The 17,684-nt window shown below is 43.1% G+C and overlaps 2 protein-coding genes across 2 annotated transcripts in view; one reads left to right on the top strand and one right to left on the bottom strand.

The window, feature by feature from the left end:
- The window catches only part of dclre1a (DNA cross-link repair 1A (PSO2 homolog, S. cerevisiae)), a 35,537-nt gene extending 26,108 nt beyond the window's left edge, over positions 1-9,429 (bottom strand). The window contains exons 1-2 of the mRNA XM_046356515.1: positions 8,576-9,429; positions 1,027-2,322 (exon numbers count right to left, since the gene is read on the bottom strand). Of these exons, the coding sequence (XP_046212471.1) occupies positions 1,027-2,322; positions 8,576-9,041 (1,762 nt within the window). The 5' untranslated portion in view covers positions 9,042-9,429. The remainder of the gene's footprint in view (positions 1-1,026; positions 2,323-8,575) is intronic.
- Positions 9,430-9,887: 458 nt separating this feature from the next.
- Positions 9,888-17,684, top strand: part of nhlrc2 (NHL repeat containing 2) — a 49,010-nt gene continuing 41,213 nt past the window's right edge. Inside the window, exons 1-2 of the mRNA XM_046356513.1 lie at positions 9,888-10,103; positions 13,094-13,246. Of these exons, the coding sequence (XP_046212469.1) occupies positions 9,941-10,103; positions 13,094-13,246 (316 nt within the window). The 5' untranslated portion in view covers positions 9,888-9,940. The remainder of the gene's footprint in view (positions 10,104-13,093; positions 13,247-17,684) is intronic.

The raw sequence follows: 17,684 nt of genomic DNA, 5'->3' as shown, positions 1-17,684 counted from the left end.
TTGCGAACTAATTTGCCAGAATTTTACGTAATTATGACATAACATTGAAGGTTGTGCAATGTAACAGCAATATTTAGACTTATGGATGCCACCCGTTAGATAAAATATGGAACGGTTCCGTATTTCACTGAAAGAATAAGCGTTATGTTTTCAAAATGATAGTTTCCGTGTTTTTACCATATTAGTGACCTAAGGGTCGTATTTCTGTGTGTTATTATATTATAATTAAGTCTATGTTTTGATATTTGATAGAGCAGTCTGACTGAGTGGTGGTAGGCAGCAGCAGGCTTCATTCAAACAGCACTTTCCTGCATTTGCCAGCAGCTCTTCGCAATGCTTCAAGCCTATCAACTCCTGAGATTAGGCTGGCAATAATAAAGTCCCTATTAGAACATCAAATAGTCAAAGTTATATGAAATACAAATGGTATAGAGAGAAATAGTCCTATAATAACTACAACCTAAAACTTCTTACCTGGGAATATTGAAGACTCATGTTAAAAGGAACCTTCAGCTTTCATATGTTCTCATGTTCTGAGCAAGGAACTTAAACTTTATATTTTTTACATGGCACATATTGCACTTTTTCTTTCTTCTCCAACACTTTGTTTTTGCATTATTTAAACTAAATTGAACATGTTTCATTATTTATTTGAGACCAAATAGATTTTATTGATGTATTATATTAAGTTAAAATAAAAGTGTTCATTGTTCATTCAGTCTTGTTGTAATTGTCATTATTACAAATATGTATATATAAAAAAATGTTATTATATATATATATATATGAGCGTCTGCTAAATGACTTAAATGTAAATATATATATATATAAGAGCGCCTGCTAAATGACTTAAATGTAAATGTAAATATATATGTTTTTAAATCAGCTGATTAATCGGTATCGGCTTTTGTTTAGTCCTCCAATAATCGGTATCAGTGTTGAAAAATCATAATCGGTCGACCTCTACCAATTAGCCATCCACAGGGCACACTGCATGCTACTTACACTAGTCACTGACCAACTCACCTGGAATCTTTTTATAAAACGGGCATCGCTTGGACTCCCTTTGTTCTCCATCGGTTCTCCCCCTGTTCCACCTCTTCCTACCTCCCTCACTTGGAGTCTGTGTACTCCCACCGTCTGATCGCACTCCAACTTTAGGGGTCACCGTGGCATTTGCACTTCTGCCTTTCCTCTGACGTCCTCCATTGTCCTCTTTACCTCCATTGCGCTGTTCAAGTACAGGTCCCTGATGGAGAGTCACCCCAGGTAAAACGTTCCCAGCCTCTTGCTCCTTCCCTTTGTCCTTCAGGGGCTTGAGCCCAAAAAACACCCCAATGTCTGTCTGTTTGAGCCCAGAGGCCTTGCCCTTCCTAGTTGTCATGGTTGCCTGAGAATGTTGGGTGGGGGAAGCTTGGGAAGATGGAGGCACTTGAGGTGATGACATGTTCAACTCCGTGTTTGTGTTAGTGGGGCACTGATCCAAGCTTTTGGAATGGAGGCTGCAATTGCTGCTTGGGCTGAACAGGCTCTCCCGTAAGCTTTCTAATACTATACTTTTTGGAGACTGGAGTGGAGGCCTAGCACTGAAGGCATTACAGTTATCCTCTGTATGCTCTTCTCTTGAGAAGCTAGGTAGGTGATTGCTATGCACTAATGAGCTAATCGATACCACCTGGCTGTCGCTGAATACTGGAGAACCTACAACTTCATTTGTTTCAGAATGAGCCACAAGGTTGGAAAATAACTCATTATCACTTGAGACTCCATCACTGAACAACAACATTGAGTCATTATTTTCCCCATCTTCCAACATACTGCTTGGAAATAGAGCTTTTTTTAGTTGTGTCCCATTAACTTCTATATCTTGGGGAAACTCAGACATGGGGGAATAGGAGATCTCATCATCAATAGAAGCAGAGGGCTCTGCTTTGACAAAACCACCCTCAAGGCCTTCACTCCTCCTATTGTCCTTATGGGGGGTTGACACTTTTGTTTTATTGTCTTGGAGGGTAGACTTCAAGACTTTGGTTGAAGGTGACCAGCCTTTTTTTTTTCGGATTACCTCTGGAGCAGGAGACCGGAGCAGCAGAAGGGCATTTGGCTTTGTGGGGGATGTAGCTCCACTGTGTCTGTTAATAGGAGAAGAACTCTGGCTGTCCTGTGAGCTCTCCAAGTTTAAATTGGCCCCGCAATTGGTTACCAACTCCAAGCTGAGGCAGGGCGCCTCATTGGTTGCTCGGCTGTGGGCAAGCAGGGAGTGGCTGTATCTCTGGTAGTGGCTCAGAATTGTGGAGTAGCACTGGATACCATCGGGACATTCTGCACACATGACATAAAAGACAAAGACAGAGAAGGATTAGGAATTACAAGGGATATAAAATTATGGTTAAGAATGGCATTTGCATGTAATGTGCTAAAATAGACATGGGACATCATGAAACTAGAAAAAAGGAAATGCTTTTTTGGAACTTTCTGAAATTCAACACAATAATTTATTGAAGTTGGAATCGTTGGGTTATAACTTGAAATATACTTACTCCTGTTGCTATATTAGACATGATTGATTATGTTATCTGTATAATGAATGTATATGTTATGTGTAAATGAATGGTGAAGAGGAATTTTGTGTATGGAAATTTACTGTGAGAGAAAAGGGGAACAGAATGTATGTCCAAAGTCTGTTGAACAGAAAGTCACTTGTAAACATCATGGAGAAGTGACCGGATGAAGAATCACTGCTAACAGACCGCTTGACCACGAAGACAACAGCGCAACATTTAGCTAGTTTGGGGAAACAGATGAATAGTTCTGAGAAGTCACACCCCTAACCTTGTCATGACATATAAATGCCCTTTTAATTATGTGTAAAGTGTGTTTGCAGCTGAAGCATACAGTGGGTTGAATAAACTTGGTTTGAGCTTTTTCTAGTTGTCCGTTTTGAGTTTATACTCTGTTAGTTCAGAACCTAATAGAATGTTTGTGACCTTATCCAGGCCTCCTTCAAGACTCCCTAATGTTTCAACTGTAGGAGCAACAAATGGAAAATTGGTGTAATATGGAGCTTTACCGCTTACCTCTGTAATGAGTAGTATTTTGATTTCAATAACAACTTACATAAATGTATGAATATTGAAAAATACAATCATGAATAATGTTTATAGATGATTGAACATTATATTAAATGTATATACGGGCATATCAAAATTCCAGAGTGGTATCTCTACTTTTAAAATTATGATTAAATTTGTAAGCATTACCAACAGAGTGAATGGTGATTCAAAGGATGTGCAATGATACTTAATAAAAGGAGGGCAATCTTTGGCTACATTGCCTACTATGCCAATTTCTCTGTAGAAAATGCGCCATAACTTTGAAGGACCCTCCCCCAGAGGAAGTTGCTGCCACTATTACGACGAAATGCATGTTTAAGTTTCACCTCCGAAGAATGACAAATGCTACTTATACATATTCATGAATTCCCAAAGTTGATAAACATCAACAAATAGGTCACTGTCAGTGCATCTCCTTGCATTTAGCGTAGCCTCTTCTGTAGCCTGTCAACTATGTGTCTGTCTATCCCTGTTCTCTCCTCTCTGCACAGACCATACAAACGCTCCACACCGCGTGGCCGCGGCCACCCTAATCTGGTGGTCCCAGCGCGCACGACCCACGTGGAGTTCCAGGTCTCCAGTAGCCTCTGGAACTGCCGATCTGCGGCCAACAAGGCAGAGTTCATCTCAGCCTATGCCTCCCTCCAGTCCCTCGACTTCTTGGCACTGACAGAAACATGGATCACCACAGATAACACTGCTACTCCTACTGCTCTCTCTTCGTCCGCCCACGTGTTCTCGCACACCCCGAGAGCTTCTGGTCAGCGGGGTGGTGGCACCGGGATCCTCATCTCTCCCAAGTGGTCATTCTCTCTTTCTCCCCTTACCCATCTGTCTATCGCCTCCTTTGAATTTCATGCTGTCACAGTTACCAGCCCTTTCAAGCTTAACATCCTTAACATTTATCGCCCTCCAGGTCCCCTCGGAGAGTTCATCAATGAGCTTGATGCCTTGATAAGCTCCTTTCCTGAGGACGGCTCACCTCTCACAGTTCTGGGCGACTTTAACCTCCCCACGTCTACCTTTGACTCATTCCTCTCTGCCTTCTTCTTTCCACTCCTCTCCTCTTTTGACCTCACCCTCTCACCTTCCCCCCTACTCACAAGGCAGGCAATACGCTCGACCTCATCTTTACTAGATGCTGTTCTTCCACTAACCTCATTGCAACTCCCCTCCAAGTCTCCGACCACTACCTTGTATCCTTTTCCCTCTCGCTCTCATCCAACACTTCCCACACTGCCCCTACTCGGATGGTATCGCGCCGTCCCAACCTTCGCTCTCTCTCCCCCGCTACTCTCTCCTCTTCCATCCTATCATCTCTTCCCTCTGCTCAAACCTTCTCCAACCTATCTCCTGATTTTGCCTCCTCAACCCTCCTCTCCTCCCTTTCTGCATCCTTTGACTCTCTATGTCCCCTATCTTCCAGGCCGGCTCGGTCCTCCCCTCCCGCTCCGTGGCTTGACGACTCATTGCGAGCTCACAGAACAGGGCTCCGGGCAGCCGAGCGGAAATGGAGGAAAACTCGCCTCCCTGCGGACCTGGCATCCTTTCACTCCCTCCTCTCTACATTTTCCTCCTCTGTCTCTGCTGCTAAAGCCACTTTCTACCACTCTAAATTCCAAGCATCTGCCTCTAACCCTAGGAAGCTCTTTGCCACCTTCTCCTCCCTCCTGAATCCTCCTCCCCCTCCCCCTCCTCCCTCTCTGCAGATGACTTCGTCAACCATTTTGAAAAGAAGGTCGACGACATCCGATCCTCGTTTGCTAAGTCAAACGACACCGCTGGTTCTGCTCACACTGCCCTACCCTGTGCTCTGACCTCTTTCTCCCCTCTCTCTCCAGATGAAATCTTGCGTCTTGTGACGGCCGGCCGCCCAACAACCTGCCCGCTCGACCCTATCCCCTCCTCTCTTCTCCAGACCATTTCCGGAGACCTTCTCCCTTACCTCACCTCGCTCATCAACTTATCCCTGACCGCTGGCTACGTCCCTTCCGTCTTCAAGAGAGCGAGAGTTGCACCCCTTCTGAAAAAACCTACACTCGATCCCTCCGATGTCAACAACTACAGACCAGTATCCCTTCTTTCTTTTCTCTCCAAAACTCTTGAACGTGCCGTCCTTGGTCAGCTCTCCCGCTATCTCTCTCAGAATGACCTTCTTGATCCAAATCAGTCAGGTTTGAAGACTAGTCATTCAACTGAGACTGCTCTTCTCTGTATCACGGAGGGGCTCCGCACCGCTAAAGCTAACTCTCTCTCCTCTGCTCTCATCCTTCTAGACCTATCGGCTGCCTTCGATACTGTGAACCATCAGATCCTCCTCTCCACCCTCTCCGAGTTGGGCATCTCCGGCGCGGCCCACGCTTGGATTGCGTCCTACCTGACAGGTCGCTCCTACCAGGTGGCGTGGCGAGAATCTGTCTCCTCACCACACGCTCTCACCACTGGTGTCCCCCAGGACTCTATTCTAGGCCCTCTCCTATTCTCGCTATACACCAAGTCACTTGGCTCTGTCATAACCTCACATGGTCTCTCCTATCATTGCTATGCAGACGACACACAATTAATCTTCTCCTTTCCCCCTTCTGACGACCAGGTGGCGAATCGCATCTCTGCATGTCTGGCAGACATATCAGTGTGGATGACGGATCACCACCTCAAGCTGAACTTCGGCAAGACGGAGCTGCTCTTCCTCCCGGGGAAGGACTGCCCGTTCCATGATCTCGCCATCACGGTTGACAACTCCATTGTGTCCTCCTCCCAGAGCGCTAAGAACCTTGGCGTGATCCTGGACAACACCCTGTCGTTCTCAACTAACATCAAGGCGGTGGCCCGTTCCTGTAGGTTCATGCTCTACAACATCCGCAGAGTACGACCCTGCCTCACACAGGAAGCGGCGCAGGTCCTAATCCAGGCACTTGTCATCTCCCGTCTGGATTACTGCAACTCGCTGTTGGCTGGGCTCCCTGCCTGTGCCATTAAACCCCTTCAACTCATCCAGAACGCCGCAGGCCGTCTAGTGTTCAACCTTCCCAAGTTCTCTCACGTCACCCCGCTCCTCCGCTCTCTCCACTGGCTTCCAGTTGAAGCTCGCATCCGCTACAAGACCATGGTGCTTGCCTACGGTGCTGTGAGGGGAACGGCACCTCAGTACCTCCAGGCTCTGATCAGGCCCTACACCCAAATAAGGGCACTGCGTTCATCCACCTCTGGCCTGCTCGCCTCCCTACCACTGAGGAAGTACAGTTCCCGCTCAGCCCAGTCAAAACTGTTCGCTGCTCTGGCTCCCCAATGGTGGAACAAACTCCCTCACGACGCCAGGACAGCGGAGTCAATCACCACCTTCCGGAGACACCTGAAACCCCACCTCTTTAAGGAATACCTAGGATAGGATAAAGTAATCCTTCTCACCCCCCCCCCCCTTAAAAGATTTAGATGCACTATTGTAAAGTGGCTGTTCCACTGGATGTCATAAGGTGAATGCACCAATTTGTAAGTCGCTCTGGATAAGAGCGTCTGCTAAATGACTTAAATGTAATGTAAATGTAAAATGTAATGGAGCTAGAGTAGCTAGCTATCAAATCAAACTTTGTCACATATGCGCCGAATACACCTTAGCGTCAAATGCTAATTTACAAGCCCTCAAGGACAAAGTCAAAGTATTGGAGTGGCCATCAAAGTCCTGACCTCAACCCTATAGACAATTTGTGGGCAGAACTGAAAAAGCATGTGCGAGCAAGGAGGCCAACAAACCTGACTCAGTTACACCAGCTCTATCAGGAGGAATGGACCAAAATTCACCCAACTTGTTGTGGGAAGCTTGTCGAAGGTTATCCGAAACGTTTAACCCAAGTTAAACAATTTAAAGGCAATGCTACCAGATAATAATTGAGTGTATGTAAACTTCTGACCCACTGGGAATGTGATGAAAGAAATGAAAGCTGAAATAAATCCTTCTCTCTACTATTATTCTGACATTCTTCAAATAAAGTGGTGATCCTAACTGACCTAAGACCTAAGGAATTCTTACTAAGATTAAATGTCAGAAATTTTGAAAAACTGAGTTTAAATGTAAATGTGTATGTAAACTTCCGACCTCAACTGTATATACATACATACCACGTACACACAGGCACACTTATACTTCCACACTCATCATGTGCTACTCCTACTGTCTATTATATATCCTGTTTCCTTGTCACTTTACCCCTACCTATTTGTATATACAGTATCTACCTCAATTTCCCTGTACCCCTGCACATCAACTCGGTACTGGTACCCCATGCAAATAGCCAAGCTATCACTACTAATTGTGTTTTTATTCCTCGAGTTGGAATGCATTGTTTGTGAAGGGCCGTAAGTAAGCATTTCACTATTTGTCTGCACCTGTTGTTTACGAAGCATGTGAATATATCCAAAAGGTATTTATTTAGGACTTCACAACTGGTCAATTCCCACCTGGTTAAGAACGCAGCACTAAAGGAGGCTGGGTAAGGGCAAAATGTCACAATTATTCCTGTTCAATTAATTATTTCTAAATAATACTTTTACATGTCAAATAAAGCCATTTAATGTAGGCCTATCGAATTTCAGAAAAATCCAGGTGTTCCAGTTTGGGGGGGGGGGGGGGGTCTTTGAGGGCTATACTCGGCCTTGTCTCGGGATGGTAAGTTGGTGGTTGAAGATATCCTCCTAGTGGTGTGGGGGCTGTGCTTTGGCAAAGTGGGGGGTTATATTCTTCCTGTTTGGCCCTGTCCAGGGGTAACATCAGATGGGGCCACAGTGCATTTCGCTACACTCGCATTAACATCTGCTAACCATGTGTATGTGACAAATAAAATTTGATTTGATTTGGTCTCCTGACCCCTCCCGTCTCAGCCTTATGCTGCAGCAGTTTGTTTTATCTGGAGTACTTCTCCTGTCTTATCCAGTGTCCATTGTGAATTTAAGTATGCTCTCTCTAATTCTCTCTTTCTCTCTCGGGGGACCTGAGCCCTAGGACCATGCCTCAGGACTACCTGGCATGATGACTCCTTGCTGTCCCCAGTCCACCTGGCCGTGCCGCTGCTCCAGTTTCAACTGTTCTGCCTGCGGCTATGGAATCCTGACCTGTTCACCGGACATCCTACCTGTCCCAGACCTATTATTTGACCATGCTGGTGATTTATGAACATTTGAACATCTTGGCCATGTTCTGTTATAATCTCCACCCGGCACAGCCAGAAGAGGACTGGCCACCCCTCATAACCTGGTTCCTCTCTAGGTTTCTTCCTAGGTTTTGGCCTTTCTAGTGAGTTTTTCCTAGCCACCGTGCTTCTACACCTGCATTGCTTGCTGTTTGGGGTTTTAGGCTGGGTTTCTGTACAGCACTTTGAGATATCAGCTGATGTACGAAGGGCTATATAAATACATTTGATTTGATTGAGGAACGTCTCACGTCGCAACCTGAAACAACAATACTGTACCTTTGCGGTCTTCCCCAGGATTGTCAAGACATTCTGCGACATGCCATCTTTGTGATTGCACCACCAATATAGAGAATGGCATCTGACAGATCGGACAGGAACTTCCTCCAGGGGAAGATGCCCGGTGCACGTTCTCTCTAGCAGTACGTGTACTATCATCATCTTGTGTCGACTGTGGAAAGGCGATATTTTGAGTTGAAAGTGTCCTATGCGCCACCTCTTTATTTTGAATAGACTCATTTTCCTTCACACCGAGGGTTTTATTTGGAGCTACTTTGGTGAGCTTCACATGTCTGACTGTGTTCTTCACTTGGACAGAAGTTTCTCCTTTGGTTAAACATTGTGAGGCTTGTCTGTACTTAGCCATGGATCCATTAAAAGTATCAGGTGTCTCTTTGTCCTTTCTTTTCTTCTTGTTGAGAGGCTTATATTCCCATATGTCATCTTCCAAATCGTTCTTTGACATTTGAAGCAGCAGAGAGAAGGACACACAATGTTTCAAAACACCTTGTTGTTGCTACAATATAGCCTGTTTAACCGCGCTTTTCTGTAACATCCTGCAAAAAGTCAGATGATAACATTCCATACCGTTTTGGAAAAGATGTAATCATCAAATCAAAACCGAAAACAGCTAATTGTGTTAGCATTTTTTTTTCTAAATAATAACCTGTCAACAAGAAACTCTAGCAACCAGACTTAAAGCCAATGCAGTGCTAAAATGAGCTATTTCGTAAAAATGTATGAAACGTATCCGACTACGGGCGATTCTGATCTATATATCACCGTGTATCATGAATAACTACTACATATTATTTGCACATCAGTCAGTCACAATTTACCCACGATACATCACGGTGATGCGCTCGTCCTGGATTTCCACTAGTTACCACATCCACAAAGTAAAACATAGCAAAACATTTATGAAAACAAAAAACGTATTTTTGTTCTTAACTTGTGCTTACGGTTATGCATAACGTTAACCACACTGCTAAGGTTAGGTTTAATATATATATATATATATATATATATTATATATGTGTGTTAGCATTCTACATATGTAGAAGATACATTACAGAAATTAGGCGGTGTTTATTACTTTGTGACTGTGGTAACTATTGACGACACCCTCGAACACGGACTCCTCTGTATTGTTGTTAGAAAATACAACAGCAGTTTCCAAACAATTAGCAGTTATTTTTTTAATATAATGTACTTTTAAAATAAATATGTATCCAAAAGATCCTATATTAATAAGAGCACCATTTTTTGAATGAATTAATTCCATATTGCTAATTTTGTCACTGTTGAAAAGTACTGGTGCAGAATGTAGCATTGACTTTACTCAATAAAATTGTGGTTGGAAAGATGGCGTCCAAGTGCAACCTTTCTGCTTTATTTCCGATCCAGAGCCAGTTGGACGACGCCCTGGACAACGCTACGAACCAACAAGAGAAAGAAAACCTTGTCTACCAGTACTTGAAAAAACTAGACGACAAAGATGACTTGAGGATTCCCGATTTTGACGAAGGTTAGGAACATGTACATTAATGACAGCTAGCTGGGTGTTATTTCAAATTAGAATTGTCGGCTGGCGCAGCATTTGCGCAGTCTGAAGATTGTGTGTGTGATCACAAGTAAAAAGTTTAGGCACACCTACTCATTCAAGGGGTTTAATTTAATTTGACTATTTTCTACATTGTAGATTAATTGTGAATACGTCACAACTATGAAATAACACATATGGCATCATGTACTAACCAAAAAAAGTGTTAAACAAATCTAAGTATATTTGAATTTCTTCAAAGTAGCCACCCTTTGCCTTGATGACAGCTTTACACACTCTTGGCATTCTCTCAACCAGCTTCATGAGGTAGTCACCTGGAATGCATTTCAATTAACAGATGTGCCTTGTTATAAGATCATTTGTGGAATTTCTTTCCTTGATGTGTTTGAGCCAATCAGTTGTGTTGTGACAAGGTAGGGGTGGTACACAGAAGATGGCCCTGTTTGGTAAAAGACCCTGTCCATATTATGGCAAGAACAGCTTAAATAAGCAAAGATAAATGATAGTCCATTACTTTAAGACATGAAGGTCAGTCAATGTGGGAAATTTCAAGAACTTTGAATGTTTCTTCAAGTGCAGTTGCAAAACCTATGAAGTGCTATGATGAAACTGGCTTTCTTGAGGACAACCACAGGAAAGGAAGACCCAGAGTTACCTATGCTGCAGAGGACAAGTTCAGTAGAAATACCAGCCTCAGAAGTTGCAGCCCAAATAAATGCTTCAAGTAACAGACACATCTCAACATTAACTGTTCAGATGAGACTGTGTGAATCAGGCCTTCGTGGTCAAATTGCTGCAAATACACCACTACTAAAGGACACCAATAAGAAGAATAGACTTGCTTGGGCTAAGAAACACAAGCAATGTATTTTGGTCTGATGAGTCCAAATTTGTGATTTTTGGTTCCAACCGCTGTCTTTGCGAGACGCAGAATAGGTGAACGGATGATCTCCGTGTGTGGTTCCCTCCGTGAAGCATGGAGGTGTGATGGTGTGGGGGTGCTTTTCTGGTGACACTGTCAGTGATTGATTTAGAATTCAAGGCACACTTAACCAGCATGATTACCACAGCGTTCTGCAGCGATACGCCATCCCATCAGGTTTGGGCTTAGTGGGACTATCATTTGTTTTTGTTCTGTCCAACTTTTGACTAGTACTCTATGTCCAGTTGAAATCGGACGTTTACGTACACCTTAGCTAACTACATTTAAACTCAGTTTTACACAATTCCTGACATTTAATCTTAGTAAAAATTCCCAGTCTTAGGTCAGTTAGGATCACCACTTGATTTGAAGAATGTGAAGAGTCAGAATAATAGTAGAAATAATGATTTCAGCTTTTATTTCTTTCATCACATTCCCAGTGGGTATGAAGCTTACATACACAATTAGTATTTGGTAGCATTGCCTTTAAATGGTTTAACTTGGGTCAAATGTTTCAGGTAGCCTTCCACAAGCTTCCCACAATAGGTTGGGTGAAATTTAGCCCATTACTCCTGACAGAGCAGGTCTAACTCAGTCAGGTTTGTAGGCCTCCTTGCGCGCACATGCTTTTTCAGTTCTGCCCACAAATGTTCTATAAGTATGAGGTCAGGACTTTGTGATGGCCTCTCCAATACCTTGACTCTGTTGTCCTTAAGCCATTTTGCCACAACTTTATGATGCTCTCTCTCCAATACCTTGACTTTGTTGTCCTTAAGCCATGCTGCCACCCCCGTGCTTCACGGTCGGGATGGTGTTCTTCGGCTTGCAAGCCTCTCCCTTTTTCCTCCAAACATAACGATGGTCATTATGGACAAACAGTTCTATTTTTGTTTCATCAGACCAGAGGACATTTCTCCAAAAGTCCGATCTTTGTCCCCATGTCACATTTGCAAACCGTAGTCTTGCTCTTTATGGCAGTTTTGGAGCAGTGGCTTCTTCCTTGCTGAGCGACTTTTTAGATTATATCGATATGGGACTCGTTTTACTGTGGATATAGGTACTTTTGTACCTGTTTCCTCCAGCATCTTTCCAAGGTCCTTTGCTGCTGTTCTGGGATTGATTTGCACTTTTCGCACCAAAGTATGTTCATCTCTAGGAGACAGAATGCGTCTCCTTCCTGAGCGGTATGACATTGTGTTTATATGTCCCATCGTGTTTATACTTGTGTACTATTGTTTGTACAGATGAACGTCGTACCTTCAGGTGTTTGGAAATTGCTCCCAAGGATGAACCAGACTTGTGGCGGTCTACAATTTATTGCTGATCAATCTTTGCTGATTTCTTTTGATTTTCTCATGATGTAATGCAAAGAGCCTCTGAGTTTAAAGGTAGGCCTTGAAATACATCCACAGGTACACCTCCAATTGACTGAAATTATGTCAATTCGCCTATCAGATGCTTCTAAAGCCATGACATCATTTTCTGGAAATTTTCAAGCTGTTTAAAGGCACAGTCAACTTAGTGTATGTAAACTTTTGACCTACTGGAATTGTGATACAGTGAAATAATCCGTCTGAACAATTGTTGGAAAAATGACTTGTCATGCACAAAGTAGATGTCCTAACCGACTTGTCAAAGCTAAAGTTTGTTAACAAGAAATGTGTGGAGTGGTTAAAAAACAATTTTTAAGACTCCAATCTAAGTATATTTAAACTTATGACTTCAACTGTATACGGGCAGGCAGTTGCTGCTTATTTTGTTTTCAATGGTCTGCATATTTTGACATGACGCAACATGCATATGTATAGCTCTTCTTGCAACATTTTAGCCTAAAGTAGAATGTGGCCTCATACGATGTTTGCTGTATTTTCATTCTCTCACTGTCGACTAGTATGCAAACACTGCGACTACAGGCTCTTTCTTGATTAATATTTGATATGTATGAAATGTTGCATCCTCAGCTCTGAATGTCGTTATACCATTGGCTGTAAAATAGTAATGATACTGTTTGATAATGCATATTTTTCTGCAGGTCTCGAATGGCTGAACACAGAAGGCCCCCTTTCTTTCACAAGAGAGCTTGCTGGTAAAGTGGTGGTGTTGGACTTCTTTACTTACTGCTGCATAAACTGCATCCATATCCTACCTGACCTGCATCAGCTGGAGAAAAAGCACTCTGTGAAAGGTATACGCACACATACACACTATTTTAATCCACAAATCATGTTACATCAAGAAGGATTAAAACATGTTGAAGTTCTTGGATACATGGACACTTAAGGATATAAAGCACATCTGTACCAAATGTGTCCAAAACATTGTCAGACCTTTACTGCATTAATGACAGTACTTTCACTGGGTGTGCTGAAGTTATGTTTGCCATGTTTTGGCACAGCTGCAGCACTCACATCTGCTGCTGGCGGACACACACACACACACACACACACACACACACACACACACACACACACACACACACACACACACACACACTGGTTCTTGCCCCCTTTTTTTAAATGCACAGTAATAAACCCCATATATTGAGTTTAGAATATTATCCTATTTGCACGGTATGCTATTACAAGCTTTTTAGGCAATGTCACTGCTACCAACTCCTAATGGCACTGAATCTTTAAATAGGCTGTTTATTTTTTGGGGACCAAGTTCTAAAGCATGTTGTGCTTACTCCCTTGTGCTATAATGTGATACATTTCTAAACAATAATAAACCATGATGGATTGGAATTTATTTTCCCACCATAGCTACTGGCTTTCTGTGGCTTTAAACGTACAGTCAACAACACAAAAGAAAAGAACTAGAAAAATATATGTACAGTGTGTGTAAATGTAGGGAGGTAGGCAATAAATAGTAGAGATACTGGGGTGCAAAAGGGTAAGTAATAATATGGGGATGAGGTAGTCAGGTGTGCTATTTTACAGATTGGCTATGTACAGGCACAGCGATCAGTAAGCTGATCTGACAGCTGATGCTTAAAGTTAGAGGGAGATAGAAGACTCCAGCTTCAGAGATTTCTACAATTTGTTCCAGTTATTAGCAGCAGAGAACTGGAAGGAAAGGCAGCCAAAGGAAGTGTTGGCTTTGGGGATGACCAGTGAAATATACCTACTGGAGCGTGTGCTATGGGTGGGTGTTGCTATGGTGACCAGTGAGCTGAGATAAGGCGGTGCTTTACCTAGCAAAGACTTATAGATGACCTGGAGCCAGTGGGTTTGGTGACTGATATGTAGTGAGGGCCAGCCAACGAGAGCATACAGGTCGCAGTGGTGGGTAGTATATGGGACTCTGGTGATAAAACGGATGGCATTGTGATAGACTACATCCAGTTTGCTGAGAAGAGTGTTTGGGGCTATTTTGTAAATGCCGAAGTCAAGGATCGGTAGGATAGTCAGTTTTACGAGGGTATGTTTTGCGGCATGAGTAAAGGAGGCTTTGTTGCGAAATAGGAAGCCGATTCTAGATTTAATTTTGGAGTGTTGTATGGCGTTGAAGCTTGTTTGGCGGTTTGTTAGCACAGTGTCCAAAGAAGGGCCAGATGTATACAGAATGGTGTCGTCTGTGTAGAGGTGGATCAGAGAATCACCAGCAGCAAGAGCGACATCATTGATATATACAGAGAAAAGAGTCGGCCTGAGAATATAACCCTGTGGCACCCCCATAGAGAATGCCAGAGGTCCGGACAATAGGCCCTCCAATTTGACACACTGAAATATATCAGAGAAGTAGTTGGTGAACCAGGCGAGACAGTCATTTGAGATGCCAATGCTATTGAGCCTGCCGATAAGAATGCGGTGATTGATAAGAGTCGAACGCCTGGGCCAGGTCGATGAAGACGGCTGCACAGTACTGTCTTTTATCGTTTAGGGCCTCGAGCATGGCTGAGGTGCATCCATGACAAGCTCGGAAACCAGATTGCATAGTGGAGAAGGTACGGTGGGATAAGAAATGGTCGGTGATCTGTAGGGATTCAGATTTTGCCGTTCTTTCAGAACATCAGCTGTCTGGATTTGGGTGAAGGAGAAGTGCAGGGATTTGGACAAGTTGCTGCAGGTAGTGCTGAGATGTTGGCCAGGGTAGGGGTAGCCAGGTGGAAAGCATGGCCAGCTGTGAAAAAATGCTTATTGAAATTATCGAATATCGTAGATTTATCGGTGGTGACAGTGTTTCCTATCCTCAGTGCAGTGGGCAGCTGGGAGGAGGTGCTCTTATTCTCCATGGACTTTAGTGTCCCAAAACTTTTTTGAATTAGTGATACAGGAAGCACATTTCTGTTTGAAAAAGTTTCTGACTGACTGAGTAGAATTGGTTCCTGACTTCCCTGAAAAGTTGCACATCGCGGGTGCTATTCGACTCTAATGCAGAACGCCACAGGATGTTTTTGTGCTGGTCAAGGGCAGTCAAGTCTGGGGTGAACTAGGGGCTATATCTGTACCTGGTTTTACATTTTTCTGAATGGGGCATGCTTATTTAAGATGGAGAGGAAAGCACTTTTGAAGAGCAACCAGACATCCTCTACTGATGGGATGAGGTTAATATCCTTCCAGGATACCCTGGCCAGGTCAATTAGAAAGGCCTGCTTGCTGACGTGTTTCAGAGAGTGTTTGACAGTGATGAGGGGTGGTCATTTTACCGCGGACCCTTTACACATGCATGCAATGAGGCAGTGATCGCTGAGATCCTTGTTGAAAAAAGCAGAGGTGTATTTGGAGGGCAAGTCAGGATAATATCTAAGAGGGTGCCCATGGTTACGGATTTAGGGTTGTACCTGGTAGGTTCCTTGATAATTTGTGTGAGAGTGAGAGCATCTTGCTTAGATTGTAGGATGGCTGGGGTGTTAAAGATTTACCCAGAAATATTCACAGCTGAAATTTCTGCCGAAGGTGCTTCAACAAAGTATTGACTCAGTAGTGTGAATACTTATGTACTTGAGCTATTTGCAAAAATGTCTAAAAACATGTTTTCATATTATGTGTAGATGGTTGAGAAAATAATACATGTAATACATTTTGAATTCAGGCTGTAACAACAAAATGTGTAATAAGTCAAGGGGTATGAATACTTTATGAAGGCTTTGTACGTGCAAGATTCCAGTTGGGTCCGTTGTCACTATCCCTTGGATGAACCACCCCGACTTTGGTCACCCAATGAGTATTCCAAATTATTGCGTCTCCATGCCACTCACGGCTGTATAGACCTTTACCCTCAACTTCTGTGCGTAATTATTCTCCTGCCACCTTCATGATTGAAGTACACGCTTGTAAAATTTGATCTGTAGCTGGTCATTTCATTGCATGAGAGTTATCTTGACTGATAAAGCTACACTGGCTACCCCCATCTAATAGAGAATGATTTAATGGTCTCTTGACTGGTGTCTGTATCCATACTGTAGCTGTCTGTAACGGCATTTCTATTGGAATTCCTTGGAGACACAGATCACTGCGTCAGTGGGTAGGTTGTTATACCTTCGCTTCTACTCATTACTCACATTGGCCGTGTGGTGATGTCTGCCATACTTCCCACATGACACTTCTTCAGGCCGATTGTACTTTGCTATGTGCATTGTTCCTAAGCACACCAAACATCTTCGTTGTTGTCGTCTGAGTCTGTTGCGTCTTTCTTGTAGTCTGCTCAGTGCATTATTTCCATCTGTGGTCTCTTTTGTCGCAAAATTCTAAACGAGCCAGCTCTGACTCCGTATATAGGGATTAGATCCATTTCACAGCATAACCACACAAAATAAAAATAAAGGCCAATCAATGGATATTACAAGCAATGGAAAGTCTAGGCTGGATGTGTGCAAAATGCAATAATATGCATAGGCTACAGGTTAAAGTGCATAAGGTTGTGGAAGTGATTGTCTCATTGGCCAATTTGGACTGGTCACGTGACCCACTACAGTGACTGTCAATCATTGGATTGAGAAACAAAAAAAGTAAATAAATGACTTCTGTTTATTCGATTTCTTATGCAGATCAAAAACATGAACGACCTATTTTAATATTTTTGTGCTAAAACATGTTATTTATTTATTAGCCAAATAGTATGTAGGCCTGTGTGGCCTATGCAATAATTGGACTACCTTCAGCTGCTCAGATTATGAATTTTAATGTTTGATGGAATTTAAAAAAATATTCTTCCGTCTGTCTTTTCCATACATAAACCCCTGTGTTTCATGCCCGGGGGATAAGTCACGTCAGAATTGTAAGGTGCAAAAGTGGTTCTGACATCTCGGTTAAATTACACAAACCGCAACAGAGTGAGTGGCGGCCTTAACAATACGAGGCAGTCAAACAAGCTAACTTACTCAGAGATGCCGCTGATCTTGGGAATGACTGTGCCTGGAAGCTTCCATTTTCCCAGCCTTTTTTTCACATTCTACAGAGTTTTTGCTGACTATATCCCTGGATATATTCATCTCAAGCATAAGAACAAGTCTTTGGAGGACTGAGATCTCATCAGCATCCTGCTGATAGAATGGCTGACGGTCTGGACTACATGTGAAGTGACATTGTGTTAGAAGCTTTATCCCACATTGCTCTTTCATGAACTTACCGGAACAATCTCAAATGTATTACATTTTTCTGTGACCTTGTCCTTGAATCATG

Source organism: Oncorhynchus gorbuscha, linkage group LG07 (assembly GCF_021184085.1).
Source record: "Oncorhynchus gorbuscha isolate QuinsamMale2020 ecotype Even-year linkage group LG07, OgorEven_v1.0, whole genome shotgun sequence".
In the NCBI taxonomy this organism is placed as follows: Eukaryota; Metazoa; Chordata; class Actinopteri; order Salmoniformes; family Salmonidae; genus Oncorhynchus; species Oncorhynchus gorbuscha.
Note: the sequence above shows the minus strand (reverse complement) of the source record. Positions and strands in the feature narration are given on the sequence as shown.